This window comes from Syngnathus scovelli, chromosome 3, assembly GCF_024217435.2.
Source record: "Syngnathus scovelli strain Florida chromosome 3, RoL_Ssco_1.2, whole genome shotgun sequence".
In the NCBI taxonomy this organism is placed as follows: domain Eukaryota; kingdom Metazoa; phylum Chordata; class Actinopteri; order Syngnathiformes; family Syngnathidae; genus Syngnathus; species Syngnathus scovelli.
Genome location: NC_090849.1, coordinates 18,790,877 through 18,818,403, shown reverse-complemented (window position 1 = coordinate 18,818,403; position 27,527 = coordinate 18,790,877). Strand labels below are relative to the sequence as shown.

Sequence of the window (27,527 nt, the reverse complement as noted above, 5' to 3'; positions counted from 1 at the left end):
TTTTTGATCTGTGACGTCACTAGGACACTTTATTAGGTACACCACCATTTTCAGGTTCGTTACGAGCGAGTGACAGACAGCGTTGCTGCTATGCCAGCCGACACACGTTATGCCGACATTGATGTTTTAATTTTGTATTTGTTGGATTGTAGTTGATGGTGTTATAATACCGAATGTGTTTGTGTTTGAATAAAAGGTTGAAAAATAATCCATTATGCCGACATGTTATTTTGGGGGGCACTAACTCATATAACAACGTAAAACACATATTGTCATATAAAGCAGTTAACCAAATGTCTAATTTTTATGATTTAATTGGCGAATATAAAAACAAGAAATAAAACACCAGAAAAGTTTTAACAAATGTTTATTTAAAACTAATAACAATATTAAAAGTAAATTTCAAACCAGCAATCCGATGTGAAATTGCAGTAGATATATTGGATAACAATATTTAGGCGTATACATGCATATACGTTATTTAAAAACTACTTTTTTTTTTTTTTACTTGTCTAGGCTGTTCTAAAACACCAGCTCAGATGCTTGATACATATTAGATGAGGTAAAACAAACAAACAAAAATCCCGTAATTCACTTCATATGGTGTACCGGCACAAAAGTTTGCAGTGCCATAGAACGAAGTTATTTCGAAGCACCGATCGATGGCCGAGCGGTTGGGCACATTTACGGTAATGTTGGCTCGTGAGTGAACGATTCGTTCAAAGGAACGAATCCTTTCAGTGAACAAGAGTGAACGAATCACTTCCTAAAGTCCAGGCAAAGTATCTAGACTGCCCCCTCCATTCCATTGTTGGTGCGAGCACTTTTTCAGTAGTCGAAAAGGTCAGCTCTTTTGTAAATTTGCTTGTTAGAAAAGTACAACGGCTTGGTAGAAAAGTACAAAGAGTAATGCAATGAACTGCATGGTCATTATTTTTTTTACAAACAAAAAGACTTCCTGTAAATTTTTTATGATTAAGAAAACAGCCTTACTACACATGATCATTTTAAAAAAAGCCTTACTATACATCGTAAAATAAAAATAAAAAGCCTTACATGGTCATTTATTATCCCAAGGAACAATTGTGTGGCAGCTGTGGCTTAGGCTGTAGAGCAGGTGGTCTGGTAACTTGAGGGTTGGTGGTTTGAAACCCACTCTGAGTCAAGGGTTATGTCCCTAAAAAAGCCTTACTACATGTCTTTTTTTTTTACAAAAAAAAAAGCCTTACCATATATGGTCTTTTTTTTTTATTTAAAAAAAAATAGGATTATTATGCATATTTATTTATTTATTTACTTACAAAAAAGGCTTACTGTACATGGTTACGATTTTTATTTAAAAAAAAAAAACCTTACTGTACATGGTTACGATTTTTATTTTAAAAAAACCTTACTATACATAGTCATTTATTTTCTACAAAAGGCTTATATACACGATTATTTTTTTTAAATTAAATTAAGCCTTATTATACATGGTCTTTTTTTTTTTTTTACAAAAAAGGCTTACTCTACATGTTTTTTTAATAAAAAAAAAAGCCTTACTATACATGGTCATTTATTGTTATTATTATTATTTATTATTTTTTATTTATTATATGAGGCCCCGAGGACTGCAGTTTGACGAGGTCTCTCTCTCTCTCTTTTTTTTTTTTATTTAAAAAAAAGTTTAAAATTCTTACTATACATGATCATTTTTCCTTGAAAGGGACAAAGATGGAGACAAGATGTACAATTGTCACACTTGTGTTAGCGAGATTATTCAGGATACAGCCAGCAAAAAGCCTTTCATATCCTGGCAGCTGGCTGTCTAGTCGTGTGTGCGTGCGAGAGAGATAAGATAAAAGCAGTCTTCTGGTAGTGACCTACGTAAAATGAGATTTTTAATGTTGGAAATCAGTCACTCAGGTTAATGTGGACCCGAGTTGAAAGCAGCACATCGAGGTCATCTCCACAGAAGACTGAATCTTGAATGAAAATGTTTTTCTTCTTGCAAGCATGTTGACTAGTCGTATATACGCTCAACAGACAGAAACATTGGGACACCTTACCGCTGCATCAACCTACAGGCAGTAGAATTGGAAGAAAAAGCTGAAATGAAGTCGTAAAGGTCTTTATGCTGGACATTTTACGTGAGTAAAAAAATTGGACACTGTTCCTAGAAATGAATGAGAATTAACTGGGAACGGACACCGTTATAAAAGCTTGTGTCTGGTCTGGTTTGACTCATCAAACACTCCGGACGCTGAAAATTGCAGCCATACACAAACAACAGAGGACGTTTAGGGGTTAAGGCTTAAAAATGACACTGGCTGATCCACTCCCCCCGGCTTTCACTTTCCACATTCCCAAATTCCTTCTCTGACAAATGCGTCCTGATGGTGCTACTGTGAGTGCCTGCAAAAGGCCCCTTCCTGAGACTGAAACTATGCATGCGCACACACACAAAGCAGGATCAGCGAGGAATGTGTCACTGTAGGTAAGAAGCGAATCCCAAGTGGAGTGGAAATCTACTTGGGAACATCAAACCCTTGTTTGAAACCCTGACCCTAGTTTTGAGGACCTCAAAACAGCGCCTGTCTGCATGTATTCAAGACAACACATACCTCCACCAAGGCAAATGTCTCACCTGTGAAATCAATGAGTAAACACATTTTAGAATTCCTGCAGCGTACCTCAGATTGCCTCTATTTTCAATGGTGCAAAAGTATTTGGACAGTTGTCACTATAGTCAAGGCAATCATTGACCAAATACTTTTGAAAAGGATATTGTACCAAAAAGTGGACAGCAAGTTTTACAAAAACCACACCTGTTTAAACAGGTTAACCTTGGGGGAGGTAATCCTGAAGGTAAAACAATTTATACCATAAGCATAAATTACATCAGCTATGAAATCAATGGAAAGATTTCATGATAAATTAGTCTGTTCATTGAAACGCTGCTGCCACGGTAACAGGAGTTCAGAAAATGTCATGTTGAAATTACGAGCGAACGACAAGTAACAACAGACTTGCCTTTACCTGTCAGAGCACCATCTCCTCCACCAGCCTGCGTGCCGATCGGTCCATTTCCTCTCGGGCCAATGAAAGGCAGCGACGAGCCAGCGCCTGCTGCTTGGCGTCCTCCTGAACCATCAGCTCGCCGTACAGATACACGCCCATAGCCTACAGTGATGCAAACACGGCGTTTGACTGCATGAACTAGTTGATAACCATGTGTGTCGTGTGTCTTTACTTGATCATGAAGCAGGAAGTGCTCCACGTGGCCGTAAGCGCTGGCGTATCTGTGCTTGACCACCAGCTCGCACCAGCGATGGCGCACCTGTCACAATACGGGTTCATCTTAAATTTGTCAGAAAATGCTACTAAAAACAGTACTAACCTTTGTAATGAGGTTCATAAAAAATAAATCAGGTTTAAGATATAATTGCTCAAGCCTCATCACCCCCTCGCTCTTTTAAGTTCTGGTCTCCTTGAGTCGGCAAAACAACCGAGCGCTGAGCTCCACGCCTGGCAGGCAGCCACCAAAACACTTTAAATGGAGCTGACGGCTCATCTGTGCTGGCTGAAGGCGTGAGAGTGTATTTTGGCTCCAGTCCTGACCCGCTGCAGTCCAGACGTGACGTGACGTTCTACGAGGGAGGCTACGCGCGTGACCTTGTCAAGGTCGGACGTCAACCTGATTTTTCAAGATGCTCATCAAGAAAGGAGGGAGGCTTGATTGAATAAACGTGATGCTTGACCACTCATAAACAACAGGATGATCTTTGGAGGACAAACACTCTCTGGCTTCTTTTCCAAGGTGCACTAACGGCTTGCCTCCATTAGGACTCTAAAAACTAACATTGAACGCATCATAAAAAAACACATAAATGATGAGTGTTTTTAGGGCCAGGGTGGGGCTGGAACAGATTTCAAGTCAGTTATGAGTTTGCTCAAGTCAAACTCATGCGGTAAAACCAGAGCATCAAAAGTCACCGCACCAAAAATTCTGCACTGGCCGCAAACCTTTGCAATGTTAAATTATGAATTGTTGTTTCCAAGGATAAAGTAGGTGCTCCATTTCCAAGGTAATGTGAGAAATAAGCGTGCAGGTGGGAAGGCGTGGGCGGCAAAGGCCCATGTCAATTCCCCCGACTGGCGGTTTGGAGGACTGCTGCGCCACGCTCAGCCCGTGGTGGCGCTCACTGACTCACGCAGCTGTTGCCATGGCCGGGTTACATTCCTGGGGAGAGCCCTGGGGCGCAGCAGCTGCGTGGACTTCGCGCTCTTATTTTTTTCTCTTAGGGCCCCTCTCGCGCTTACGGAGACATTCCTCTATTTATTAGTGCAGCCCACTACACATCTCCGTGGTGTCAAAGTCGTTGTGTAAAGTGCGTGATAATGTGTGGAAACATTCACGGTTCAACTTCCAATATGTAATTTCACTGTTATCGATTAGAGTGCTGATGATCAGACTTGAGTGAATTCAAAATAGTTTTTAAACATGCTGAATTAATATATTAGTCTAACGCACATTTGCATTTGCTATGGCGCTGCACAAAAACGCGTCCATTGTGCGCCATTCGGAAGCTGCTTCGATTTGAAAAACAGATGCGTTCAATGTGTTGGACTGACATGACCTTTGACACATAGGAAAAAAAAATAGGACATGTTTAACAAATATCTACATTAAATGCACATTTCAGTGTGCTCACACACACACAAAAGTCAGAGGCTGGACATCACATGGGAAAAGGAAGCGGGCCAAAGTCACGCAGCAGGCAGGCCTCATACATGCAGACACATGCTCCACTCACTTTCGCCTTCGTACATGCGTGGTCACTCACAGCGTCCCACAGGGGCAGGCAAATTTGCGGGTAGCTGCCCTATTTCCTTTGGCTGACTGAAAGCGAAGCTTCGCACGACTCGCTCACAGCAACGCCGACAACTTCATACGTTTAGCATTAAAACAGATGCTGAACTTTTCCAGGAGCTTTTCACTTCCAATCAAGTTGCTGTGACCAACACGAATAGCAGCATAATGTGTTCCTCCCTGCTATGGGCTTTTTTTTTCCCCCGCCAAGCATCCATCCATCATTTTCCACACCGCTTATCCACATTAAGGTCATAGGTGAGCTGGAATCCATCCAGGCTGATTATGGGTGGGACGAGGTGCCAAGCGACAACCGACTAGCAAAAAAAGACAATAATAGCACTTAAGCTCAGTTTTCCAAGCTCAAAAAAGGGATTGTTACATTTTATAGCTACCGCTCTTTCACATTAACTAGACAATGTAAACACGGGAATTGAAGTAACCTAAAAAAGTGGCAGGCGCTAGTCCAACCTCCCACGTGACTCAACAAGCAGAGGAGCATAAAGTTGAAGTGGAAATGGCCCCATTTGGTGGAAGGTCTGAGCAATAGTCAATTATTTTTTTTTCATTTTCCATGAGTGAAAATGGGTCAACCGCTTTCCAGGTTTTCCAGGGCAACTGTGACTAAACGGTCATGAAGAGGTTTAAAATACGACAAACTACATGAAGACAAATAGTTTGTGGCTAAAGTCCAGGCAGCGTTATGAAAATTGTCGCTAGGCTATCATCAGTCTTGTGCAGAGAAGATGCAGAAGAAGCACACTGACAATAAATCAATGGAGATGATGAACACACGTCTTCAGATGAGAAATGTTCCTCAAGAAAGGTGTGTGTGTTCATGTCTGTGTGTGTGTGTGTGTGTTCGTGTGTGTGTGTGAGAGCGCTTGTATTTGCCTAAGTGTTTTTCCATGCACCGCCATGTGCATAATGGCCCCGTGTATTTTTAGTACACACTCAAGGTTTTTTCCTGGAAACTCTGGAGTACGACTCTCCTCCCGTGTGCCGGGAAATTCAACTAAGCGTAGCAATTGTGGCCCTGGAGTCAAATTTTCAGTAGGCCGACGACAAGGACTAAAAAAGACTTTACCTTGTTTTCACTCTGTGACCTTAGCAGACTTAGAATTGTTGAAAGCTTTCCCAAAGGCAATAATGTAGAGCTAATTGATTAGCTGAATAGATCAACTTTTATTAAGTGTACTGGTTTATCAGCCTTAACCGTCATACGTGTGTAAAGAGAACTTAACCATCGAATTATACATGTCAAATAAAGTAGAAGGCACGTTATGGAGCGGAGTAAAACCATCACCTGGAGCATTTTAGAGGTATTGCCGGATTTAATAAGCAGCACCGTTCTTGATCTGTATGGCACGTTAAGTAGTAACATTTCTTTTTACGTTAAAAGCTTTAGATTGTTAACTATTTTCAGTTATCATCTGTTTCATAAAATTAAATAATGAATTGGATTGATGGCACACTAATAGCACGCATATTCTGCAACTGCACTGATGCGAGGCAAGCGTCGTTTGTCCGTGAGGAGCTACATTTTTATTTTTTTTTATTTTTTTTATGAAATCACCTGTTGCGAACTATTTTTAAGGGTAAGTTTTATTATTCTACGGCTATCACACTTTTTGGTGACATCACATATAAAAAGTGAAAGAAAAAAATCAAGTTAGTCCTTTCGATTCTCACTAAGCGAAGGCGTGGCGGCACACAACAGTGGTCTAAACTTTGGTTTGACTTTTTTTTTGGCATATTCCACCTTTAAAATTGTCCAACTTTCCTGTGCTTCCACTCATTTCATCATGTACTTAATGCGGCGATCGGCGGGTGCAGGAGAGAACAAATAGAGACAAGTAAAGCACACATACACGCTCATTTTGTTAATAGCACCATTAAGGAACTTTGTGCAGCACCAAAAAAAAAAAAGAAAAGAAAAACATGACGAGCATACTTGTGGGATTTTACTCAGTAATGGCGGTTGTAAAGAGGAGAGTTGCTATTACGGGGAGAATTTACTACGCATTACTCAGCGCGCTGGAAGCTGGGTCGGGAGGCGAGAGGAGACCTTGCACTCGTTATTCTCGGAGACTGCGTGTGTGTGTGTGCGTAGCTTACCTCAGCGTCTTGATTGTGCAGGTCGTAGGCGCGAGACAAAATGTGCATGGTGGATGCGCTCAGCTTGGCTTCTTCTAAGAGGAGCTCCAAAAGCAATACAAGTTGCTCTGAGGTCACCTGTAGACAAAAAACAAAAAATGACCCTGCGTTAATAGCTTGACCCCAAAAATGTGAAAATACTGTGCCTAAATGCCACCTCGCGCTCGTCAACTATAATAACATATTTGCAAACACATTTTCATTTTGCGGCATTTCCAGGAAGTTTCATTTTGTACGCGGCGCAGAGACAGAACACATCAATATAAGTCAATTAAAGCATCCGTTGGAAGGCAAGAAGCATGGAGATAATAAAAGTGAGCCGAATGCGGTAATGAAATAAATATGCTAAACTGAGCGCATCCTTTGCAACTGGGGGATAGAGCAAAAGAGGCAGAAATGGAGTGTAAAGCGGAGGAATTAAGAAAGCAATAAAAGTGTAACATTTTAATAAAGCTGAGGGAGCAAGTCGACTCCATGCTGCTTGCGAAGGGTAAAAGCAGCAGAGGAAGATCTCTTCAGAAAGACTAAAAGGCTTGGACTTCTTTTCCTGTTGAAAGGCCACGAGGGATGGCGACAAGTCAGCGGTGAATGGAAAAGATGATTCCGGCGATGGATGTGGGCTGCTATGTGCTACGGTGATTCAGACTCCTCTGGGGAGGGAAGGCTCTCAGCTCCCAGACGAACCTTCCCTGAGGGGCTTCCCTTCTGGGACAACATTAATGGCTCAGGCCTCCATGGAGGCTCATTTGAAAGTTAGTGTGAGAGCGTGAAGAACAACTGGGAGGAAGACAGGAAGTAGATGCTCTCATGCAACATACTTAATATCCATCCATCCATCCATCCAATACTGTAGCCTACAGCCACCCATCCCATTTCCATCTATATTCCATCGCCAGTCATTCGCAGGGCGCATATGCATAACTGCAGAAAAACAAGAGTCAGGCACATTCAAACTTATAGTTTACAATGAACCTTTGATAGATGAATACCCAGAAAAAAACATGTGAACATCATAAGCAAAATTCTGAGATGAAATTTGAATCCAGAGCTTCAGAAGAGTGAAGCGGGTGTCCTCACTATAATTTCACCGTGCTGTCACCTCACAATATATTCCTCCTATAACCGAGTCCATTTCTTAACAAAGAAGAAAATCCTGATCGATGGTTGGCCCCAGTTATCCGAGTCTTCAGATCATCTATCTACCCTCAACCCCAACCTGCGACAATCCACACTTTCCACCACCCATCTAGCCAAACATCTCTGTCAGTCATTCAAACCGCCCATCAACCAACCACATCTCCAACCATTAAGCCACCTAAGCCTCCACAATGCAAGCCAACAATCCATCTAGCAAATATTCGCTTCCACCCATCACGTTTGTTTCACCCGTCATCCAGCCGTCCATCCAACTCACTGCAAGGAAACCCCCAACCCAAATCCAGAAGCACCAGCATGCAGTTGTGGCTACTGAGAGCACACAGGCACACACTGGAGAGCCTTTAATGTGAAAATGTGAGATCCAGTCTTCATCTTCACTTTGCGTCCCTCCTCTTCCCATATTGTAAAGCTCGAGCACTCTCTGAAGTGGGGCCCACATCTCTGGAGGGCTTCTGTGAGGCCCACCCATGATCTCACTCACCCTCTCACTCTTTAAAAAATTCCAAAGCAATAAACCATAGATCTATCGCACACACACACACACACGCGCGCACACGCACGCATGCGCGCACACACACACACACACACACACACACACACACACACACACACACACACACACACACACACACACACACACACCTCTGCCAAATGTGGTGTGCCTCTATGCACACGTGCTGCTAATCAATATGTCTGCGCCACTGTCGCCATAACAATTTAGCAGCCAGCAGTGGCACATAAATAAAATCATAATACTCTACTGAATATGACGTCAATTATTCTACTGCAAGATATAAACGGCAGTTTTTCTTTTTACTTGAACACCAACACGAACATGATGCAAAGATGTTTGTTTGGACTACTGCATTTTTGGGATATCAAACAGGAAACAAGGCCGGCGGGATGATGATAAGTCATGCGGTTTCCCGAAATGTAAACCTTGATGCAAAGAACACGGAGAAGAGATCACATGTCAGGCTCGACTAAATAGACCCCATGCAATGTTTGGGCATCTTAGTGAGCAGCAAACTCCATTACAATCAGACTACTGAAATGCTGAAGTGCTGCTGTTTTAGTTAGCAACAGAGCTCAAATGGACAAGAGTTACTTTTTTCACATTTGTGTGTAGAAAACCGCGCAAAAACAGTGACAACCAGTGTTTTTGTTCTTGATGGGAAAGGTGGGGCAACGTCTTAAGTGCATAACACACCTAATGACTATTCGAGGAAACCGGACTCAACCGCAACGGCGAATGGATCGCAACACAATACAAAAGAGACTTTTACATACTTTGCACTCAGACTTGCTCATTTTCTGATTTATTGCTCATTAGCATGACTTGCATTGTGTTTGTGAGTGCGTGTGATGCAGAGAGAAAGCAATTACGGGGGAAAGGTGAACTCCATTGCTGAGTGCTCACTTATTAATGAGAGAGCCGCTAGAATGGCAAACAACCACTTAGCAGCAAGCACACACAAAAACAACACAGACAAACAACCACTCACAAACAAAATGCAACTTTAAAGAAGCATCCCATTGGACACCGTCCTTGGGAATGGCAGAACGGGCAGATTGTGGTTTATAAGACGATAGGCGCCTTAACATACACGCAAAGTGCTGACACAACCGCCGTCAGGTAAATATTGAGCCAGGTCTTGCAAAGACCTCGGGGAAATCACACTGCGCAGAACAATGGCGTGTACACATCCGCTGTCATAACAACAACAGATATGAATGTGAGTATCGGTCGCTTTAAAAAAGTCCAAATATCTCATGTGGGCGTACGGAAGCATGGGAATAAGCTAAAGCGGTCATGCGGTTGTTGCTTCGTTGCGTGTTTATGTAACCCAAAATTGAGAAGACCACGGTCGCGCACACACACGTACACACTCATGGTTGCAAATTCACATCAGAATCTATCTTGGCTCGCTCTTGGGCGCTTCACTTTCAGAGACAGCCCAAAGAGATTTAAAGGGGTTGTCCAGATAAAACATTTCAATCCTAAATCTGTTTCTGGTCCTTGCCAGCAATCCATCAGGGTCTCCATAGCAACGGCACCAAGTCGAGCTCAAGTTTGTACAGTAAATAGCAGAGCGAGCCGGTAATGGCCCCACGCTTGGATTGATGGTGAACCTTTCATTTTCTCCGTTCATTCCATCTGCCCAGCGGTCACAGGTAAGCCTTGGCAAGATGAATGCTCATCTGCTCCATTACTAATTAATTAGAGCTTTAACTGGAGGTGATTGCAAGTCAACGACAAAAGCATTCCTGCAACGGGGAGGCACACAAAAGCCTGGAGTAAAGAGTCAAGGATGGCTGACTATAAAATGTATTGTATATAATGACCCCAAAGAACATTCTGCCATTGGCATCTTTCAAAGGCGCACAGAGGTGTTGCTAATGCTTTCTTTCCCCTACTTGCGCGCCCGCTAACCCCCAAGGGAGAGTGCGCTGCTTGTTCAGTCGTAGCGCATTAAAGGGTTTGGCGACGTTGAATAACTGTGACATTATAAAACCAAACTGTGATTTCTGAGAGGCCATTGACTTGCGTGTGTGTGCGCGATGCCATTCAGCCGCTTGGCTGCCTTTTATTTCTGTCTGACCGCAGGCTTGTAAAAAGCCATTCTGGCTCCAGCGGCTAAAGGCCTCGGCGTACGTGTCAGGTACTAAGGTTTCACCCGCCCCCCCCCTCGCCCGGTCCCTTCGTTTTTATCTTCCTCGGCCGCCCCACGTCTCCATGGTGGTCTGCTCTCCCGCGACAAGCCCGCTTCTCGTCACTCTTCCTGTCAAGCGCGCCTTTGTCTGCCCCCGTCTTATTTTAGCCTTGATTTAGGACTACAAACATTCATCTGCTTTAACTGCGGTGGCGTTCACGGGTCTTGACGAGAAACGGCGCGCCGGACAGCTGCTGGGATTCGGTGCGGGCCGCGACAGCCTAAGTGGCATCACAAACACTCGCACGTTTAATTAGCCCGTAAGTGCTCGATACGGCTGCTCAGAATTTAAACGCGGAGCGAAGATGGGGCAGATGGTGGGGAGTAAAAGAGCAAGACGAGAGACTTTAAAGCCAAATGATGTAAGGCAGATAAATAATGGTAAAGCGTTGCAGTCATCGAAGTCTCTCTCTCTTTTTTTTTTTTTATTCTTATGGCGCCTATACCCCAAATAGTCAAGTCATAGTAAAGTTGATGAAATAACCGCATCCCGCCCTCACATGTTGCCAAGATGTCCCTCTTCTCATTATACGGCTTGCAGAAGCATGTGTGGGAGACTTTAATAAAAAGGTACAGCAGAGATGACGGAAAGCTATAAATATAAAAGTCCATAAATACGGTAAGTGGCCAGAGCAAAATAAAATTCCCAGACTGCGGGGATATGATACTGCAATCTTGTGGTTTCATATGGTCAAAAGAGACGTTATTAAGAAAATAAAAATAAAAAGAGGCTTGCTGACATTATAGAATTTGCAAACCAATTTTCTGGTAATGGGATTGGAGATTGCGAAAGGTTATCGGCCAGTCGCACGCTAGCCGTTGGACTGGCGCTATCATCTCCTCCGGCGGTGTTTACACCTGCTTCTGCTGCAGCATGCCGATGATATCGCAGATAGTTCCGGTCACAGACTGATCACTCCGCCGATGACCTACAGTCGGCGTAATCTGATCATTACGGGAATCGGCAGCCCGCCTATCATTCGAAAAGCACTTCAACAACTGCTAGCTAAGGAGCGGATCCAGGGCTGCGTTTGTGTGTTCAAGACACACACGGAGAGAACCCCGCGGCAACAGCAGCCGCGATCAATGTCGCATTGATGTGCTCTCCGACTCGGGAATGTTTGTCGCCATAAAGATCAAATAATGGAAGGCAAAATATTCAAAACACACGCACACACAGAAATGCCAATCAACTGGGGCCATTGGAAAACAAACGTGATTCATTTCATCTTTTCGCCCGATACGCTAAATGGTTTTTTCCACCGATCCAGCCGGGAAACGTGACACGTCCAATCAAATCAACAACCAGAGGAATTAAGCACTTGCCTCTGGCTTGACAAGCAGCTGGTCTTGAGTATGGTCACTTGTTATCCAGAAACAAAGAAAAGAAATATAAATATTTGTTCACTAGTTCGTTCTTCATTGGTCCCACAATGTGGAAATTTCCTAGGTATTATTGTTTCTTGCTAACATTTATATCACTGACTGTAAACTATTTTCAGCAAACACATGGAAACAATATGCTGTACTGTCCTGTTTATCTTCTCCTCAAAAGGTCACTGAAGGGTCAGTTGCAATAGCCTGAGGCTTTGTTAGAATGTGTGATGTGTTTGTGCGAACACAGCTCCATCACACCCCTGCTCAAGTTTTTACACATGTAGGATAGTCGCAATACGTGCTACGTGTGCGTAGCAAATGGCTGCCAGGTCTCCAAAAGTTCCCACAGTGCCCAAGCTTTCTGTCTAAGTTTCTCCCACTGCTTGTTGCTCTACGTAGCGCCCGATCTGAAGAGTGTACATAAACAGTTTTCGACCAACCATATAGAACAGCGTGGGTTCACCGAAGGGTGGCTAGGCAGAGGTTAAGCTAGTCCGAAATACCCCTGTGGGTTTTGCCATGAGGGAAGATGGTTTGTGATGCCAGCATGTGCACACCATCAGATAACTTTCCATCACCACTTTGTTCTGTCTTTGTGCAGCTGTTGTTATGTAAAATGATACCTTCCTGCAGTTGGGCCCCGATCGGCAAGGCAATTACCACGTTTTCTCTGCCGCTCATCGCCACTTTGACTCAATCATTCACACATCCACACACACAGCTCCAAAACCAGGAGGGAGTTTAATTAATCTCCAGCACTTTTTGAAACCCACAAATGGAGCCGTCCCGAGAGAATGCCTCCCTTGGAGCCCAATCACAGTTGCCGCAATTCGCCATTCCGTTGGCGATGGAAACGTAAGCAACTCCTCGGCTACCCTCACGACTGGTTTTTATCTTTACACCTTCATCCTAGTTTAGTGATAGCAATTCCCCTGCAGGACGGGGGTTTGTGTTCTGTTTAGTCTGGGGAGTCGAAGATAGAAAAGTGCCTTTTTCACTTTCCGGCTCCTCTGCCAATGTGTAAAAAGACCTCTTAGATCCAATTTGGTCTTCAACTTGGGGATTGAACCCAGGGTCTCGGAAGCAGCTGCCTAGCATTGCCTTTGAAAGGAGAAGATTTAGACAGCGTGCAGAAACAAATGGATCAAATGAGGGCATGATCTGAATGTGGTGCATTTCCATAACTGAACATTTGGACCTTTAGCCTGTGTAACAAGGGGGGGTGAGGAGGAAGTGACGGTGGCTTCAGAACAACTTGAAGAAATCAAAGAATTGATGACCAGTTTTCAGCCAGATGGGTGGTCCTCCGTTTATGGCTCAGTTCTAAGGCAGCGGCGTACTTTGAATTTGCACTTACTACAAAATACAGAGCGGTCTATCACTAAACTATGTTTACCCAGTAGATAAGTCATAGTTACAATCGAAATTTGGATGAAAAACACATCCTACCTATAAATATGAAAGCCAATAAAAAAATATTACAGGCCTAGCTGAGCTCTCCTTGTGTTCTTACATCGCAATGCAAATAAACTAGCTTATTTCACGACCTCATTATCTCTAAACCTCGTATATCTGACTGTCGTAAACCTAGGATGAGCTGTAAATTCCTGATCTCAGTAAGTAGTTCACAGACAAAAAATCCAGCTAATATTTCACTGAAATATTCCTCCCTTTGTGGAGGTACTTTCCTGCGAAACACAAGGAAGACGAAAACATCTAACATCCAATCACAGAAATTCTTTCTAGAAATCAAGGCAAAAGGTAATCTTAAATTGAGTTATCTCACAGACTCTTTACACCATCATCGTAACAAATAAGGTGCTCAAGTATGAAATGTGACTAAAGGCTGAAAATAGCTGCAGTCCCAGATTTAATTTCCTCTTGTCATTTATTCTGGCCCCGGATCCCGTGGGGTGTGGGAGGTAAAATATCATCCCTGAGGGGTGAAAAGAAACATCAGTCACCTCTGGCCAAACTGTAGCTTCCTTCAAGGACTCCTAGATAAATATTTGAAGTGGTGGATGCAGCTCGTGATAATTGCTGAGGTTAAGAGGGTACGGCCAGACGGGGGCCAGCAGTGGCTTAGCACAGGAAGGCTGCGGGTTCAAGGCCAACTACACCCAGAAAGAGCAGAAGACCAACTGCAGACAGGAGAAAAAAGCACTAAAGTTTTGTAGCATAAAAGGATTGACTGTAGTTTTTGCCATTGGGTGCTATAATGAAAATAAGTGTCAGGAATGGCTGCACGTTCAAGACCAAAAAATGCACACAGAGAGCAGACTATAGACTACAGACAGCAGGAACAATGAGACCAAAGATGAGATGACTTGCAAACAAGAGCAGGGAGTGGCGGTGAGCGACGAATGGAGAGGAGACGGCACAGAGACGCTAGCCAGAGCCAATGAACAGAAAGGTCATGTTCAGGAAAACACACTGTGAATTTGCTTTTGTGTCTGAAGTCAAAGTACATGAGAGGTATTCAGAAAGGACTAAAAGCAGTTATCTTGGGCAGGGAAATGCTCATAAAAGCATAAAGTCGCACACGCTGGACACATCAACCCACGGTCAAAAGCGCTACAGAGACGAGAGGGCGTGGAAAAGAAGAGGTAAATGGAAAAACACATGGCGAGAAATTGAAAATGTTTTGTTTGTGTTACATTAGAAAGTGTAAACTCCTGGGGAAGATAATCCTTCTATTTACTGCGATAAGCCCGCATCCAGCCTCGCATCACATGATAGCCCAGACGCCCAAACTGCCTGCAGTTGGCACAGACTCGATGGCTTTCACACGAGTGCGCCGGCCTGTCTAACGAGATCTGAGATTACAGCAGACTTTGGATGGAGTGAGACAATAATTCCATGTTGTCATTCCTTTGGCAGAGTGAATTACAGCTTCTTTTGTGGGGGAACAGATTTGTCACCACCGTGGCTTTCCTACTCTCAAACGCTAATGTTGAACCATCCTAACACCGTGAAATTCTGAAGATGACCCAAAGTTCAAAGCGGGAGTCACCATGCGAGAACTCGGCAAAGCTTCTCTGCAATAAATGATTTATTGTCCTCTTTTTGTTGTTTCGCTGTGTTTTATTTGGCAACATCTCCAACAACATTGTATCTGAGAGGTTGACAAAATTTTGTTTTCATGACTTGCTTGGGATATTTATTCGGAATCTGGTTCACGGGCAGCATGGTGCCTTCCTGGCTTTTATGAAGTTTCATGACCAGCTCACGAACATTCACCATGCAAGTCTCTCTAAAACGTTATATTACAGATTAAAAAAATCTCTCAATGTTCTGAGCTACTTTTCTCCAAGAGAGTCATACTGGGCGGAATAGAGCTATCCGAAGTTGGAGGTCTGAGTATATACAGCTCAGATCAGCTTTGGTTACAATACTTTCATTTCAATTTTCAAAGGATGACATAACGTGGCCTCCTAATCCATAGAGCTGTCTTCCACCTACAAATACTATAGCTATTGACTTCATATCAGAATATCGGTGTCCGTGTAAACACGACAGCAAAGATAGCTGTATACATTACAAGCCAGCTAGTCAGAGGGGGATCCAAGGTTCTATATACCCTTCGACAACACACGCACACACAGATCTCTGGCGATTGGTTTCACGCGCAAAGCTATTCATCATCTTTGGAACACAGCAGCACACAGCTGACATCACTTTTTGCATGCATGTGCAAGTATGCGTGTGTGTGTGTGTCTCTTTTTGACGAGGCTAATTGCGTTAGGGCCGTCAGAGGGCCCCGTTGGCTCTCCAGTCGTTAGTGGGACCGACAGATGTTTCAGCGCTTAGCACGCTGCAATAATTACACACCAAAACATTAGCCAGCGTACCTATGAAATCTATGAGCCGTCACCGAGAAAGAGTGTCTCAATTCATCAGCCTCCGCTAAAAAAAGTCATCATACCGACCCACATTTTCTTTTTTATGTCAAGTCAACACGAAGCATAGAAAGGAAAATTACGGAACATATCACGGAATGTCAAGAAGACGAGGCAGACTGGAAAAAACACTTGAGTGCAACTCTCGGTGCGTTTTCATGCTCTTTCTATACCAGCAATTCATCAAAAGATGACACCAAAGCCCCGGCTGATAGAAAATTAGTAATTGGTGTTAAAGAGGTTATGGAGAGTCTTTGTCATACGTTTATGTTTTTACTCTGCTGATTGGTTATTAATGAAAGCTCAACTAAAAAACAACAGCAGGCTTGCTCTTGCTTGACAATTATTTTTATGGGTTGTGAAGAAAACACACATGGGGCGCACATTTCCGGTGCATTTTTATTTTTTTTAACTCAGATCATCTGTGAGCTATTCTATTCTATTCTTCTATTTTCAAGGGTATCATTTTAAAATGAGTTTGATATTATATTCGTGTTTTGAGACAAAAAAGCCAGTGGTGTAGTTAAGGTTTAATCAATTAATATCATTAGTTCTGAACATATTTGGGATGCATATTTACTCAGACAATAAACACAAGAGCGACACAAAGCGGAGAATCCCTCACTTGAGAGATTTTAAACGACCCCAAAAAGCAGAACTGCTGCTGAATGATAAATGAGACAAATACACACTGGCACTCTCACATTTTATCCCCTTTGCTCATTAACGCAACACGAACGGAGCCATCGCTCAGAATAAAAAAGTCGGCTGCTACTGATAGATTGGAAATGTCTACCTTTAACTGTGGAAAATAGGAGTGTCTCTCTCCGTGCAGCACAAATCTTACTTACTAATTGTTGTTTGTTAGGCCAAATTAAACAGAAGCCAGGTAACAACAACCTATTGATGCCATGATTAGTGTGAGAGAACACATGCTCGGGACTTTTTCCCGAGTTAAGGATAAAAGTGAGTGTACGATGGCCTGTGTTTTTCTACTGTCGATTAAGTGTTCTTTAATCTCACCTTTATTATCATATCGAACGACATGCGCAAAACTCCCCCTGTCACTACGTCTCGCTAGGACAGATCGAGTTGAAGCTTCAGCGGGCCTTCGTGTTCTCTCACAGATAAAGCAGCCAATTTTCTCTATATGAGCACCTTTCTGTATTTATCGGCATCTCACCCATTTATGGCAGTGTATTAACCTTTCACCTGGAGTGGAATTGTCACTCCATTCCACTTTCTGTCCATCCATTACCTCCTCCACAGTTCCTTCTTGAAAAATCCCTAAAAGAAGGCCATCTATAAAATAGGCCACAATCTATTGGCCAGCCTTTATTTGCAACTAGACTTCTACCAAATGCACCTTTCAAAGTCCACTTTCAAAAAAATGGTGTTTAAAATACTTGCATGACTTCTCAGCTATATCATGGGTGAAATTGAAGGGGCGTGTCGTGCATTAGTAGACCAACCTGATGCCTCACTAGAGCTGATGATGGAGTAATGTATTGTACAAACACACACACAGCATATACTGTTCTTCTGACCATTTCCCATCCTGCTGTGATGAAGCCTATCCGGAAACAGCCTGCCATTTCCCTGAAGGATCCAATCGCGCCCCTCCTGCATCATCTCTGATTCATTGCCAATAAATGCCAGAGACGCAGGACCAAAGAGAAAGGGAAAGGGTGATGGAAGGCTGGGAAGGCAATATAAACCAAGAGACATTGATGGGAAAACAAAGAGCAATGGAAAAACAGATGTGTGAAAGATCTCCTCAACACCAGCCTTGCCAGAAATAGTGCTTTGAAAACATGACAGGAACGCTTCGTCAAAGTCAAACTGGAGAAGTGTTACGTATAAGGAATAGAGAGAAGAAGAATCGCTAACCCAAAGATGAAACCAAAAGCATTGTGTTTAAGGTATTTTTGACTAATTAGAAGATCTTCACTCAAGTCGTTGGATAGTGGATTTTTTTTTTGGGGGGTGTTGATGCTGCTCTTTGCTCTCTGGTGGATCCATGTTTGAAAACGCTAGATAAAATGTTCGCATACTGTTGATTATATCCTAAAATAGAAATGAGTAACTGTACATAATTTTGAAATATACCAACGCTCCTCTGCACTTATTCCGACTTAACTTCAATCACGCTGAACTATTAAATCCTTCAACATCCTCGCATATCATTAAACTAACTCGACCAAGACTCCAAAGACCAGTGAAGTCTGTTCCCACAGACGCTCAATAAGCTGCTTCCATAATGAGCAGGAACCAAGTGGCGTGTTTTCATAGCGTCCTATCGAGTCAAGTGGGAAGGGGCAGACTGCAGCGGAGGTGCAAATGAGGTGACGGCAGCATTTTGCCTTCCTGCAGTCGCTGCCAAAATTAACTAACATATTGCACGTTCTTATTTTACCATGGACGAGAAAAATAGTGTCGAAAAACGGGACAAACGCAATGGGTGAATCAATTGTCGGAAGGAATGTCAAGAATCTAAGATCATCTCCCAGATGTGTTTATTTGGAGGAAGCATAAGAGGATATATCGTTTAAATACTGTACAAACCTGCACATTTACACAAAAGTCAAAGTGTTCATTTGCATTCTACTCAAGATATGTACAACAGAACTCCCACTAGTCATTAATAGTTGTGGACCATAAAGCTCAATGGAGGGAAAAGACGAAGAAACGCTTCAGGCATGCTAAATTTAATCGATTCAGATGATCGTGCGAGTAGTCAAAAGGCCCGCAAGGAAGTCCAGGTGAACAATTTGATCAATTTTCCATCTTGCAAGTGCTATTTTTAAAGAGACCTTATCAATGCCAGAAAAGTCCTATTAGGCGTTCCCAGCCATTTGCCGCTTGGAGGTTTCCTGTTCTGACCAAGAGGGGCAGACGGCGGCCTCATTATGTCGACCACAGAGGAAAATGAGAGTAAAATGAGGCCCATTACCACACGGCCATGACTAATATTCCGCTATAGACTTCCCAGCACACCGGCGGACACATGTATGTTGGCTAGGTACATGTGCGTACGCTCGTTATACGTGTCTACGAAAAGTAACGGAGGTTAGGCGTAACAATCAATAACATTACAGCAGAAACACGTACGAAGGCAAAGGGGAAGTTGCTCATAAACTCGGACTTTATTGGAATGACCAGAACTGGCGGCTCAGCAGGGGGTGTCTGGCTCTTTCTATCGCTTGACTTAAGAGTGTGTGAGCGCTTGTGTGTTGTATTCCCTAATCATCCATCAGGTCATTAGCCCGAAATGCCGTCCAAGCTACAGACGCTCCACCTCCCTCAAGCTTTTCTCTTTTTCGACACTCTTGACCTCGGACATCACTGCATTCTTCAATTAGTTTACTTCCAATTCTGAGATACTAAAGATACCAAACTGCAACTGCAACCAGCAAGACTTTTGCACAGTCCCGGCCCTCCGTTAGACATTGAAGAGTATAAAAATGTGTCGATTCCTGTATGGAATTTGCACAATTTTGCACAAAACCAAGTAGCTGAATATACATTTTGAGGTACATAATTGAAACAGCTCCGATTTTTATGAGGGCTGGGGAACCTCCAGCCCATATACAGCCTGGCCTGCGAGAGTCTTTGATCCGGCCAGCCATGCAATTCAAAAACAAACAAAACCTCAGCGGAGCCACTGTTAAAAAGCCAAAACAGTGTAACCCACGATATCATAAAATATAGAACATTTGTTCATTGCGTCGTATTTTTTCATAGCGGGTAAGTTCTGAATGGCCCTCAGAGGACTTTCTAAAAAAAAAAGATGTATGGTGAAACATTTCCCCGAACATCGTATAGTGCTAAACCTTTCATACAATTTCCAGTCAAGTCGTAACAACCACCTCCTTAATTTCCCTCAATGGATTCTTTAAGTATACAGGGGGTCCTCGGTTAACGACAGAATTTAGTTCCTATGGCAACATAATCCGAATTTGTATTCGTCAGACTGCGCAGTAGTCTCTTATTAACTTACAACAACAAAGTAGTGAAGTTAGAATCACACCAAAATTACACGTGCCTTTACCAACTGTGCCACGGGAAATAACCCAATTCCACCTAATTAGTCCAATTGTTCCTTCGACTATAAATAATGCACCTTTGTTTGTCTTTTAATGCCAGCATAGCGACAGGCAGGCAGAACAGTGAAGACGTCTCCCACTAGATGGCAGAAGGTACAATTAGCCTGTGCATCAACCTGTTGCCGTTCGCACAGCAGAGCTTTGTGTGAAGCCTTTGTTCAATGTGTCACAAGATTTTCTCCAATATAAATATGTGCCTTGGATCAATCAGGTTTGGGGAAACACGGATCTATTGGCACTTATCTTCATGGCCCTTTGCTACCTCCTTTCTGCTGTCAATAACATTCAAACAACAGGCTGGTGGAGAGAGATGCACAGAGGAGGGGGCCGAGGTGAAATTGGACTATTAGCGTTTGAAGTACATGAAGGAGTACTATAAAGTACACCTGGTCCATCCATGGGGCAATCTGCACACACATAAACAAAGGGAGGAGCGTGCCTGGATGCAGGGGAGAGGGTTGAATGCAAAGGGGAGGTTAAAAAAAAAAAAAAAAAAAAAAGGTGGCGGTAGAGGGGTCACTTCGTGTTTCCTTTCAGCATGGCTTTTATGGTGTAACTTCAAACGCTGACCTCCCCCTCCCTCTATCCGTCCAGGCACTCGTCCCCTCCCTCTCTCTCACTATTGTGTACGGCCAAGTGGACAGCAATTGGCCATTCTTTCATGAGGTGGATTATGGCACCCTCCCTTCACTCCATCTTCCCCGCTCTCCACCTCCGACAGGAAGAGGTCCTTTTGCTGCCACTTTTGGAAGTAAGTGTTTGTGCACGGGTGTGCGCCTTGTAAACATACCAGGCAGTAGTTTCAGGCCCTTGAAAAGAGGGGCGCTCTACAGGCATATGCAGGCCCCTGGATAGAAAAAAAAAAAAAAAGGAAAAGAGTGCACTAATCTCGATCTTTCCAAAAAAAATTCTTGTCCGGGCTTGAGTATGCTGTGAATTGCAGCTACGTGTACAACTAAGTTTTAAATAGACACATAACAATACGTTGCAAGCTATATAAAGTGGTACCTCTAAAGTCCAACACAATATGTTATGGGACGCTGCTTGGAAACAATGATTTCCCATAGGATAAAATGAAAAGCAAACAGTCTGTTCAAGAGTCAAACTGTCGACATTACAGAAGCTTGTGTTCTCACTAACATTCCAAACTGCTAAGTGTAAAAATAAGCTGAAAACTGTTATGAAGATGTCAAATCAATACTAGACTTCTCACGTGTCGAATTTGTCATGCAAGTCACTTTAGCTCATGCTAATACTAAAACACGCTACCTTGACATGAGTATAGCAGGCTAAACGCAAAATCGGTCTAAATTTCAGCATTTTCCATTTGTGAAATTATAACCAGAAAAGCGCCAGTTATTGCGGTGGGGTGTTAACATTTGGCCCAGCTTTTGCTTTTCCTTTTCTTTCTATTTTCTAGCAGTATATAAGCAAAGGTTAGGGGGCTTTGCTAGGTGAGGGAGAATTATTCCACCACACACGAAGATTACTGTAAATATAAACGGTGTAAATTTCCGCCATGCAGAGCCCACTGCTGGTGAGTGTACAGAATGAAATCAAATTTCCCCATTTAGCAAAGTTGAGCAAATGTTCCCTGGATGTCCCAGGAGCAAGTACAGTCTTTCAAAACAATGTGTGCGTCAAGGCACACATTTTACATAAAAAAAAAAAATCTCACTGTTGGCAAAATTGGATACGCTGGTTGATGTGTGTAAATTCTGCCATCTAGTGGAATAGCACTTAATTGACTGTCACAATATGTCAGTGGCATAGATAGTTGAACAAAGAACACATTGTTTACAGCAAATACATAACTTTTATACCAATTGGATCATTTCCTATGGCATACTAGTTGGAAATTCCAGATCTAAACTATTACAGACAATGAGAAAAGCAAGCGCGCACTTTGTGATGTCTCCCACATTTGGAAAAATTGCTTAAGACGTTAAAAATGTGTATGCGTGTACACTTTGTGTCTTTCTCCTTGAGTCCACATAATTTCCCTTCCGTACGTTCTTCTCTCTCGCCGTTGTCTCAAAACCCCCTTTTGTCAATCAAGTGTAAAAAAGACAAAGCAGGCACGTCCTTTGATATTCTCAACGTATGCCAGGCCTCGCGTGAGCTGGTGCATGACAGCAGTTTTCAAAATTCAGAGGTCTGTGTGACTTATGGGGCATATTTTTGCTGACTTAAGAGGATCCACTGTATCATATTAAATGCCCTTACTCCTGCACAAAATAATAAATAAATAAATAAATGGTTTGTCAAGTGCTTCATACCGTCCAGAAGCACGCGGAGGGTGATATATAAACGGCGCGCTACTCTGGCTAATGACTCCCGACCCCCTGCGTGGCTCTTGGATCAGTGTGCGTCCATTAATGATGCAGGCGTATGTGCGTGTGTTTGTGTGTCAATTAGTGGGTGGAAGGGATTAGCTGTCCCTGGGGATACCTAATTAACGCCACACACACGCACTTATATGAGTGTTGTTTTTTGGGAGCTTGGTACTATTTTAGTGGGTGATCTACAGGCCAATGTGACAAGAAGTGCTGCAGCGAATGAGACAGACCTTCACTGGCAGAATGTCATGGCCAAATTGCGTCCACTCTTCCCTCCCCCTCCTTTCTCATACACACACACACTGACCATGACCGCATGCAGACTGAGTGGCATGTGATGTATACAAGTGCTTAAGAGGTTAAATATGTGGGCAGAGGGTACACCACATAAACAGGCAAGTGTGTCTATCCTATGAGCCCCGACACAAACATAAGTGACATTTTGTGATTTGGGGGGGAAAAAAAAAAAAAAGAATGCAAAAGAGCCAAGTAAAAGTTGTGTTAATGTTAAGTCAATTGCCGCTTACCTCTTTGTAGTTCACCTTGGGCTCTGATCGCTTCCGCTTTCTGCCCTTCGCCTGATGACTGAGGAGAATCCATTTTGCAACCTGCGGGAAAAAAAATGAGGCGGGTGGGTGGTGGAGGAGGAGGGTGGGTGGGGGGGGGGAGCAAAGAGAAGGAGGAGGGAAATGAGGGGCGTAATGAGGTGGAAGAAAAAAAATACCAAAAAGTAGTGTTGAGTGAGCTATGAGAACAGGGGGGGGTTAAAAAAAAAAGTGAGCGGCGAGGGAGACAGTGAATGCACTTAACCTGTGTGTGACGTCGCTGGAGTGGAAAGTCACACTGGGATTTATTTGAGAGAGTTGCTCACTGAGCCACACTAGCCTTAACTTAACATACAGTGCACAATCTCTCTTTCATTCTCCTTCTCACTTGCTCTCTTTTTTTTTTTTTTTTTTTTGCAGACAAACACATTAATTCCAACCTCTCAGCGCTCCGTCACGCTCCATATATAACCCAGACAAACAGACGACTGAGACAAAAGAGTTAATAGTGAAAGTGCAGCCCTGGAGCGCCCGCAAAACGGAGCTGCATTACACAGTCCAAAAAGCTCTGTCTTGAATGTGCACTTTTTGCTGCGGCTTCAGAGGGAGTCATTCTCAAGTATCTGCCACAAATGGTGAACTTAACAGGAGAAGGGGGGGAACTGTACGGACGCTTTTTGCGGAATGTGATAGGAGGCACGGACAGAAAAGCAACAGATGTACAAGCGACGGGCACTGGGAGACGGGGGAAAGAAAAAAAAAAACAGATGTGAAGATGAAAGATGCTATCAAACATGAAGAAACACAAGATTGCAAAACAGACAAACAGTGGCAGAGAGTGCCAGGAATAGGAAATAGTTGAAAGTGGAAGACAAAGGGAAAATAAAGACTTACCTCCTCCTTGACTTCCTTCACGAGCGTCGCCTCAGACCACACGGCGCTCCTTTCGTGCAGCCACTGGACGACAGAGGAGGAGAAGAGCCGTGAGTGATCGGGACAGAGTGGAATGCTGTGCAGAGAGAGAAAGAGAGAGAGAGAGAGAGAGAGAGAGAGAGAGCAGGAAGGGGAGGGAGGAGGGGAGGAGAGGTGGGAGTGCGATCACTCGCTTCTTGGACGGAAACTCGCGACTTGACTCTTTGGAGGAGGAAGTGGATGAAAGGTGATATCTAACATCAGAAGGAACGATCGCATCATGCTACACACACACGCACACATAAACAAGTACAAACACACACACACACCACTTACTTTCTAACCTTATTAAAGGCTTTCAGCAGGTCTGATGCCAGAGTGATGTGGACCCCACATCAATAGACAAAAGGAGCACTCACAGCCCGGACCTCCAAGACTCAAACCCGCAAAAATCACTAAGTGAACGGCTGTGATCGTTATTTAAAACGAGGGCTGTATCGTGTTCAATAAACAAAAGATTAGTCAGATGAACTGGATGGGCTTTGATGTTGAGATTTTTCATTTAAAATTCAAATATTTTCGTAAATTTAATCCAACTTGGTTGCAATTTCATTGAGAAAAAAAAATACTCATGGACATATATAATATTTAGGAAATGAAAACAAAATTATAATGCAGGACGCCTCCCCGTCCCTTCCCTTCCACGTTTCCACAAAGGGCCAGTCACGATCCAACCTGTAGTATCTCCTCCATTGGCCACATACAAAGTCCAAATACTACGAGCGCATGCCTCAGTGTGTATGACACAATGCTACTCCAGCAGAAATAGCGTGGCAGGGAAAGATGGAGAGCGGCTCAGAGGAAGTTGTCAGAGTGGGCTGCGGAGAAGCCAGTGAGTGCTGAGGCAGTAAATTGGCATTGTGTAACGGGATAGCACACATAGCTCTTTTTGCAGCCTTGATCCGCGCTGCCATTCCACAAATAGCAAGACTTTTTGTCTACCTCGCTGCGAGTCCCCCCCGACACCCCTGTCCGTGTAGTGTCTCTTCCAGTCAATCAATATTATCTGGATTCACCATCATCTCATCTTGCTCACCTCACTTTCACCTGATTTTTTTTTTTTTTAAATCTATAAAACGAGGCTTGTTTGATGCTAAATATTTCCAGTGTTGCAAATAAGATTCACGTCATTATTGTTGGAATCCCATTTGTCCATATGCCATTCAAACTTGGAAAGCTATTTTTGTTACATCAACCAGTGAGACTGTAAGATAAAAATACAAATATGGAGCGGTTAACGTTGGCTGAAGGGGCCGCTCTTGTAAAATCGTGGGCCATATCTTTATTTAAACAAAGTAGCTCAGCCTACATGCATCCTCCCAAAGAGACTGCTTAGTCATCTGTTGATGTGTCCAAAATAAGCCGCAACTTGTCTTTCCATTCTGGTTCTGTAGCTGCGGGACAGCTAAATGTCATTGTTTAATATTGCCTGCCTTTCCGCAAGTCAAGCCTCCGCCGAGAGCCCCGCGGACGCAGGGCAAACAGCACAAAGTCAGAGAACCTTTTCTTTCCGTTTTGAAGCATGTTTGTGTCCCGCGTACACGGCATACACAAGCGCGTGCATTTGTAAAAGGTTTGGATCGATGAGGCTGATCTGATTAGGCGGTGACTGGCACATCAAATGCAAGAAAAAAGGCCTCTGCTGCGGGCCAATCGGGTACGACAAAACACAAGTCTGCTCCCTACTCTGTCAGAAACAAGCTCCCACCCCTCCGAACCTGAAGGCTCCTGTTACATCATCAAAATGAAAGCTCCCAGCCAGACGGTAACACATACACTGCTGATTAAGATGAGTCATCATGAAGGGGAAAAAGGACAATCGACATGCAGCGAACGAGGATTGATTATGGAACTGACAAAGCCAAAAATGACGCTTATTGGTGAATAATCACGCGTCATCTTTAAGAGTCGTCGCTCATGTAAAAGATGTGCTTCATTAGCGCAATCGTCAGTCATCCCTCTAAATTTTTGTGAATTAGACCACAGACACTTTGATTTACATGAGTCCAATGGAACTACGTGTGACTTCATTTGTTGTTAATGAATGGAGCCCGTCGCTCCCGTGTTGATTCGCCGACAAGGATGATTGATATGTGCAATATTCACCACATGCGTGATGATGTCACAGCCCGCAGCAGACACAAAGTGGCCATCAAATAGTAAATAAAAGGGAACCGAAACACGAATTGCCCATTGAAATCATAATAAAAGAGGTTTAGGTTTACTTCAAATAATAACACACTGCACACTTCATTTGGTGCAATCAAATGAGATGCAATGCAAGAGCCGTGTTGAAAATTCTGCCTCGAAGACAATAAAGCTCACCACAATAAAAATAATAAACCTATTGCCAAATCAATAGGTGACCTATCGAAACAGAGCATTATTAGTCCCTCCTTATTTTAGGTCACTAGGGTCTTCTCGGATCATTTTCTTCAACATTTCAATTTCCTCTCACTTTTAACTCTCTTGATATTTTTGACTTGCTTCATCCTCATTACACTTGTTTTTCATCAGGACATTTTGTTACAACTGTTGTTAATTTCGTGTCTTTTTCTGCTGTTTTTGGAAACTTCCCGCTGTTATAATTGTATTTATAATCATGCTTCCTGTTCAGTGCATGCATGGCAATGAATGCTTAATGAGAAGCATGTGATCTGCTGCATCTGACGATTAAAAGGACCAAAAACAATTCACATGTGGTGCTGTTATATTACATTATTTTTTTTTACTTAATCCATAACAACTCTGTGAACCTCAGCTGACAGACGCCAACAATTTTGGCATTCTCTTTTATTGTAATTGTGGCCTTTTCTGCTACATTCCTCCTTTTGTATTTCATTATTATCTACTTTTGATCATTCACGTGCCATTTGGAGTCTTTGTGGCTCATTTTGTCAACCTCTTCACGTGTTCTCACTTCAATTTTATCTTGGCTCTTGTCAATTATGACTTTTTCGCCTGCATCCTCCTTGTCTTGTCACGTCTCGTCATAACTGACTAACCTACAACTTTTTTTTTTACAATGCAAATAGAAAGTGTAAGAACAATAACAACCATAGTGGATTATTTAAAAAAAATCCTGTTCACTTCAGTCTTGAGATTGTTGGCCTTGGCATGTATTTGCCGTGCATCGCAATACATGCTTAATAAGAGGCATGTGACTCGCTGCTGCGTGCCATATAATTGGAAGGCGCAAGAACATATAAGTAGAGTGATTTATGTGAGATGACAGTGAAACATTACATGTGTGCTGCAGACACAGTCTAGCCAATGATGTTAATACTAAAATGAAGAATTAAGAAGGAAGAAAAAAAAAAAAAAACTCACCTTGGGTATTCCTGGTCGATCCAGCCAGTCGGCATAAATGGTGTCGAGAGTTAGATCTTTTCTAAAACACAACGGCAC

The 27,527-nt window shown here is 43.1% G+C and overlaps 1 protein-coding gene across 9 annotated transcripts in view; it reads right to left on the bottom strand.

Annotated features, from left to right (window-relative positions):
• The window catches only part of aopep (aminopeptidase O (putative)), a 59,219-nt gene that overhangs the window by 3,519 nt on the left and 28,173 nt on the right, over positions 1-27,527 (bottom strand). For 4 of the 9 annotated variants that reach the window (XM_049716676.2, XM_049716681.1, XM_049716680.1 and 1 more), the window contains 6 exons: positions 27,450-27,510; positions 24,042-24,104; positions 23,130-23,210; positions 6,971-7,087; positions 3,233-3,319; positions 3,019-3,162 (listed from right to left, as the gene is read on the bottom strand). In XM_049716676.2, the coding sequence (XP_049572633.1) occupies positions 3,022-3,162; positions 3,233-3,319; positions 6,971-7,087; positions 23,130-23,210; positions 24,042-24,104; positions 27,450-27,510 (550 nt within the window). In that variant the 3' untranslated portion in view covers positions 3,019-3,021. Of the gene's footprint in view, positions 1-1,858; positions 2,061-3,012; positions 3,163-3,232; positions 3,320-6,970; positions 7,088-23,129; positions 23,211-23,802; positions 23,883-24,041; positions 24,157-27,449; positions 27,511-27,527 lie in introns of those variants that run through there. The other 5 variants (XR_007479984.1, XR_007479985.1, XM_049716677.2 and 2 more) reach the window with 4 other exon arrangements.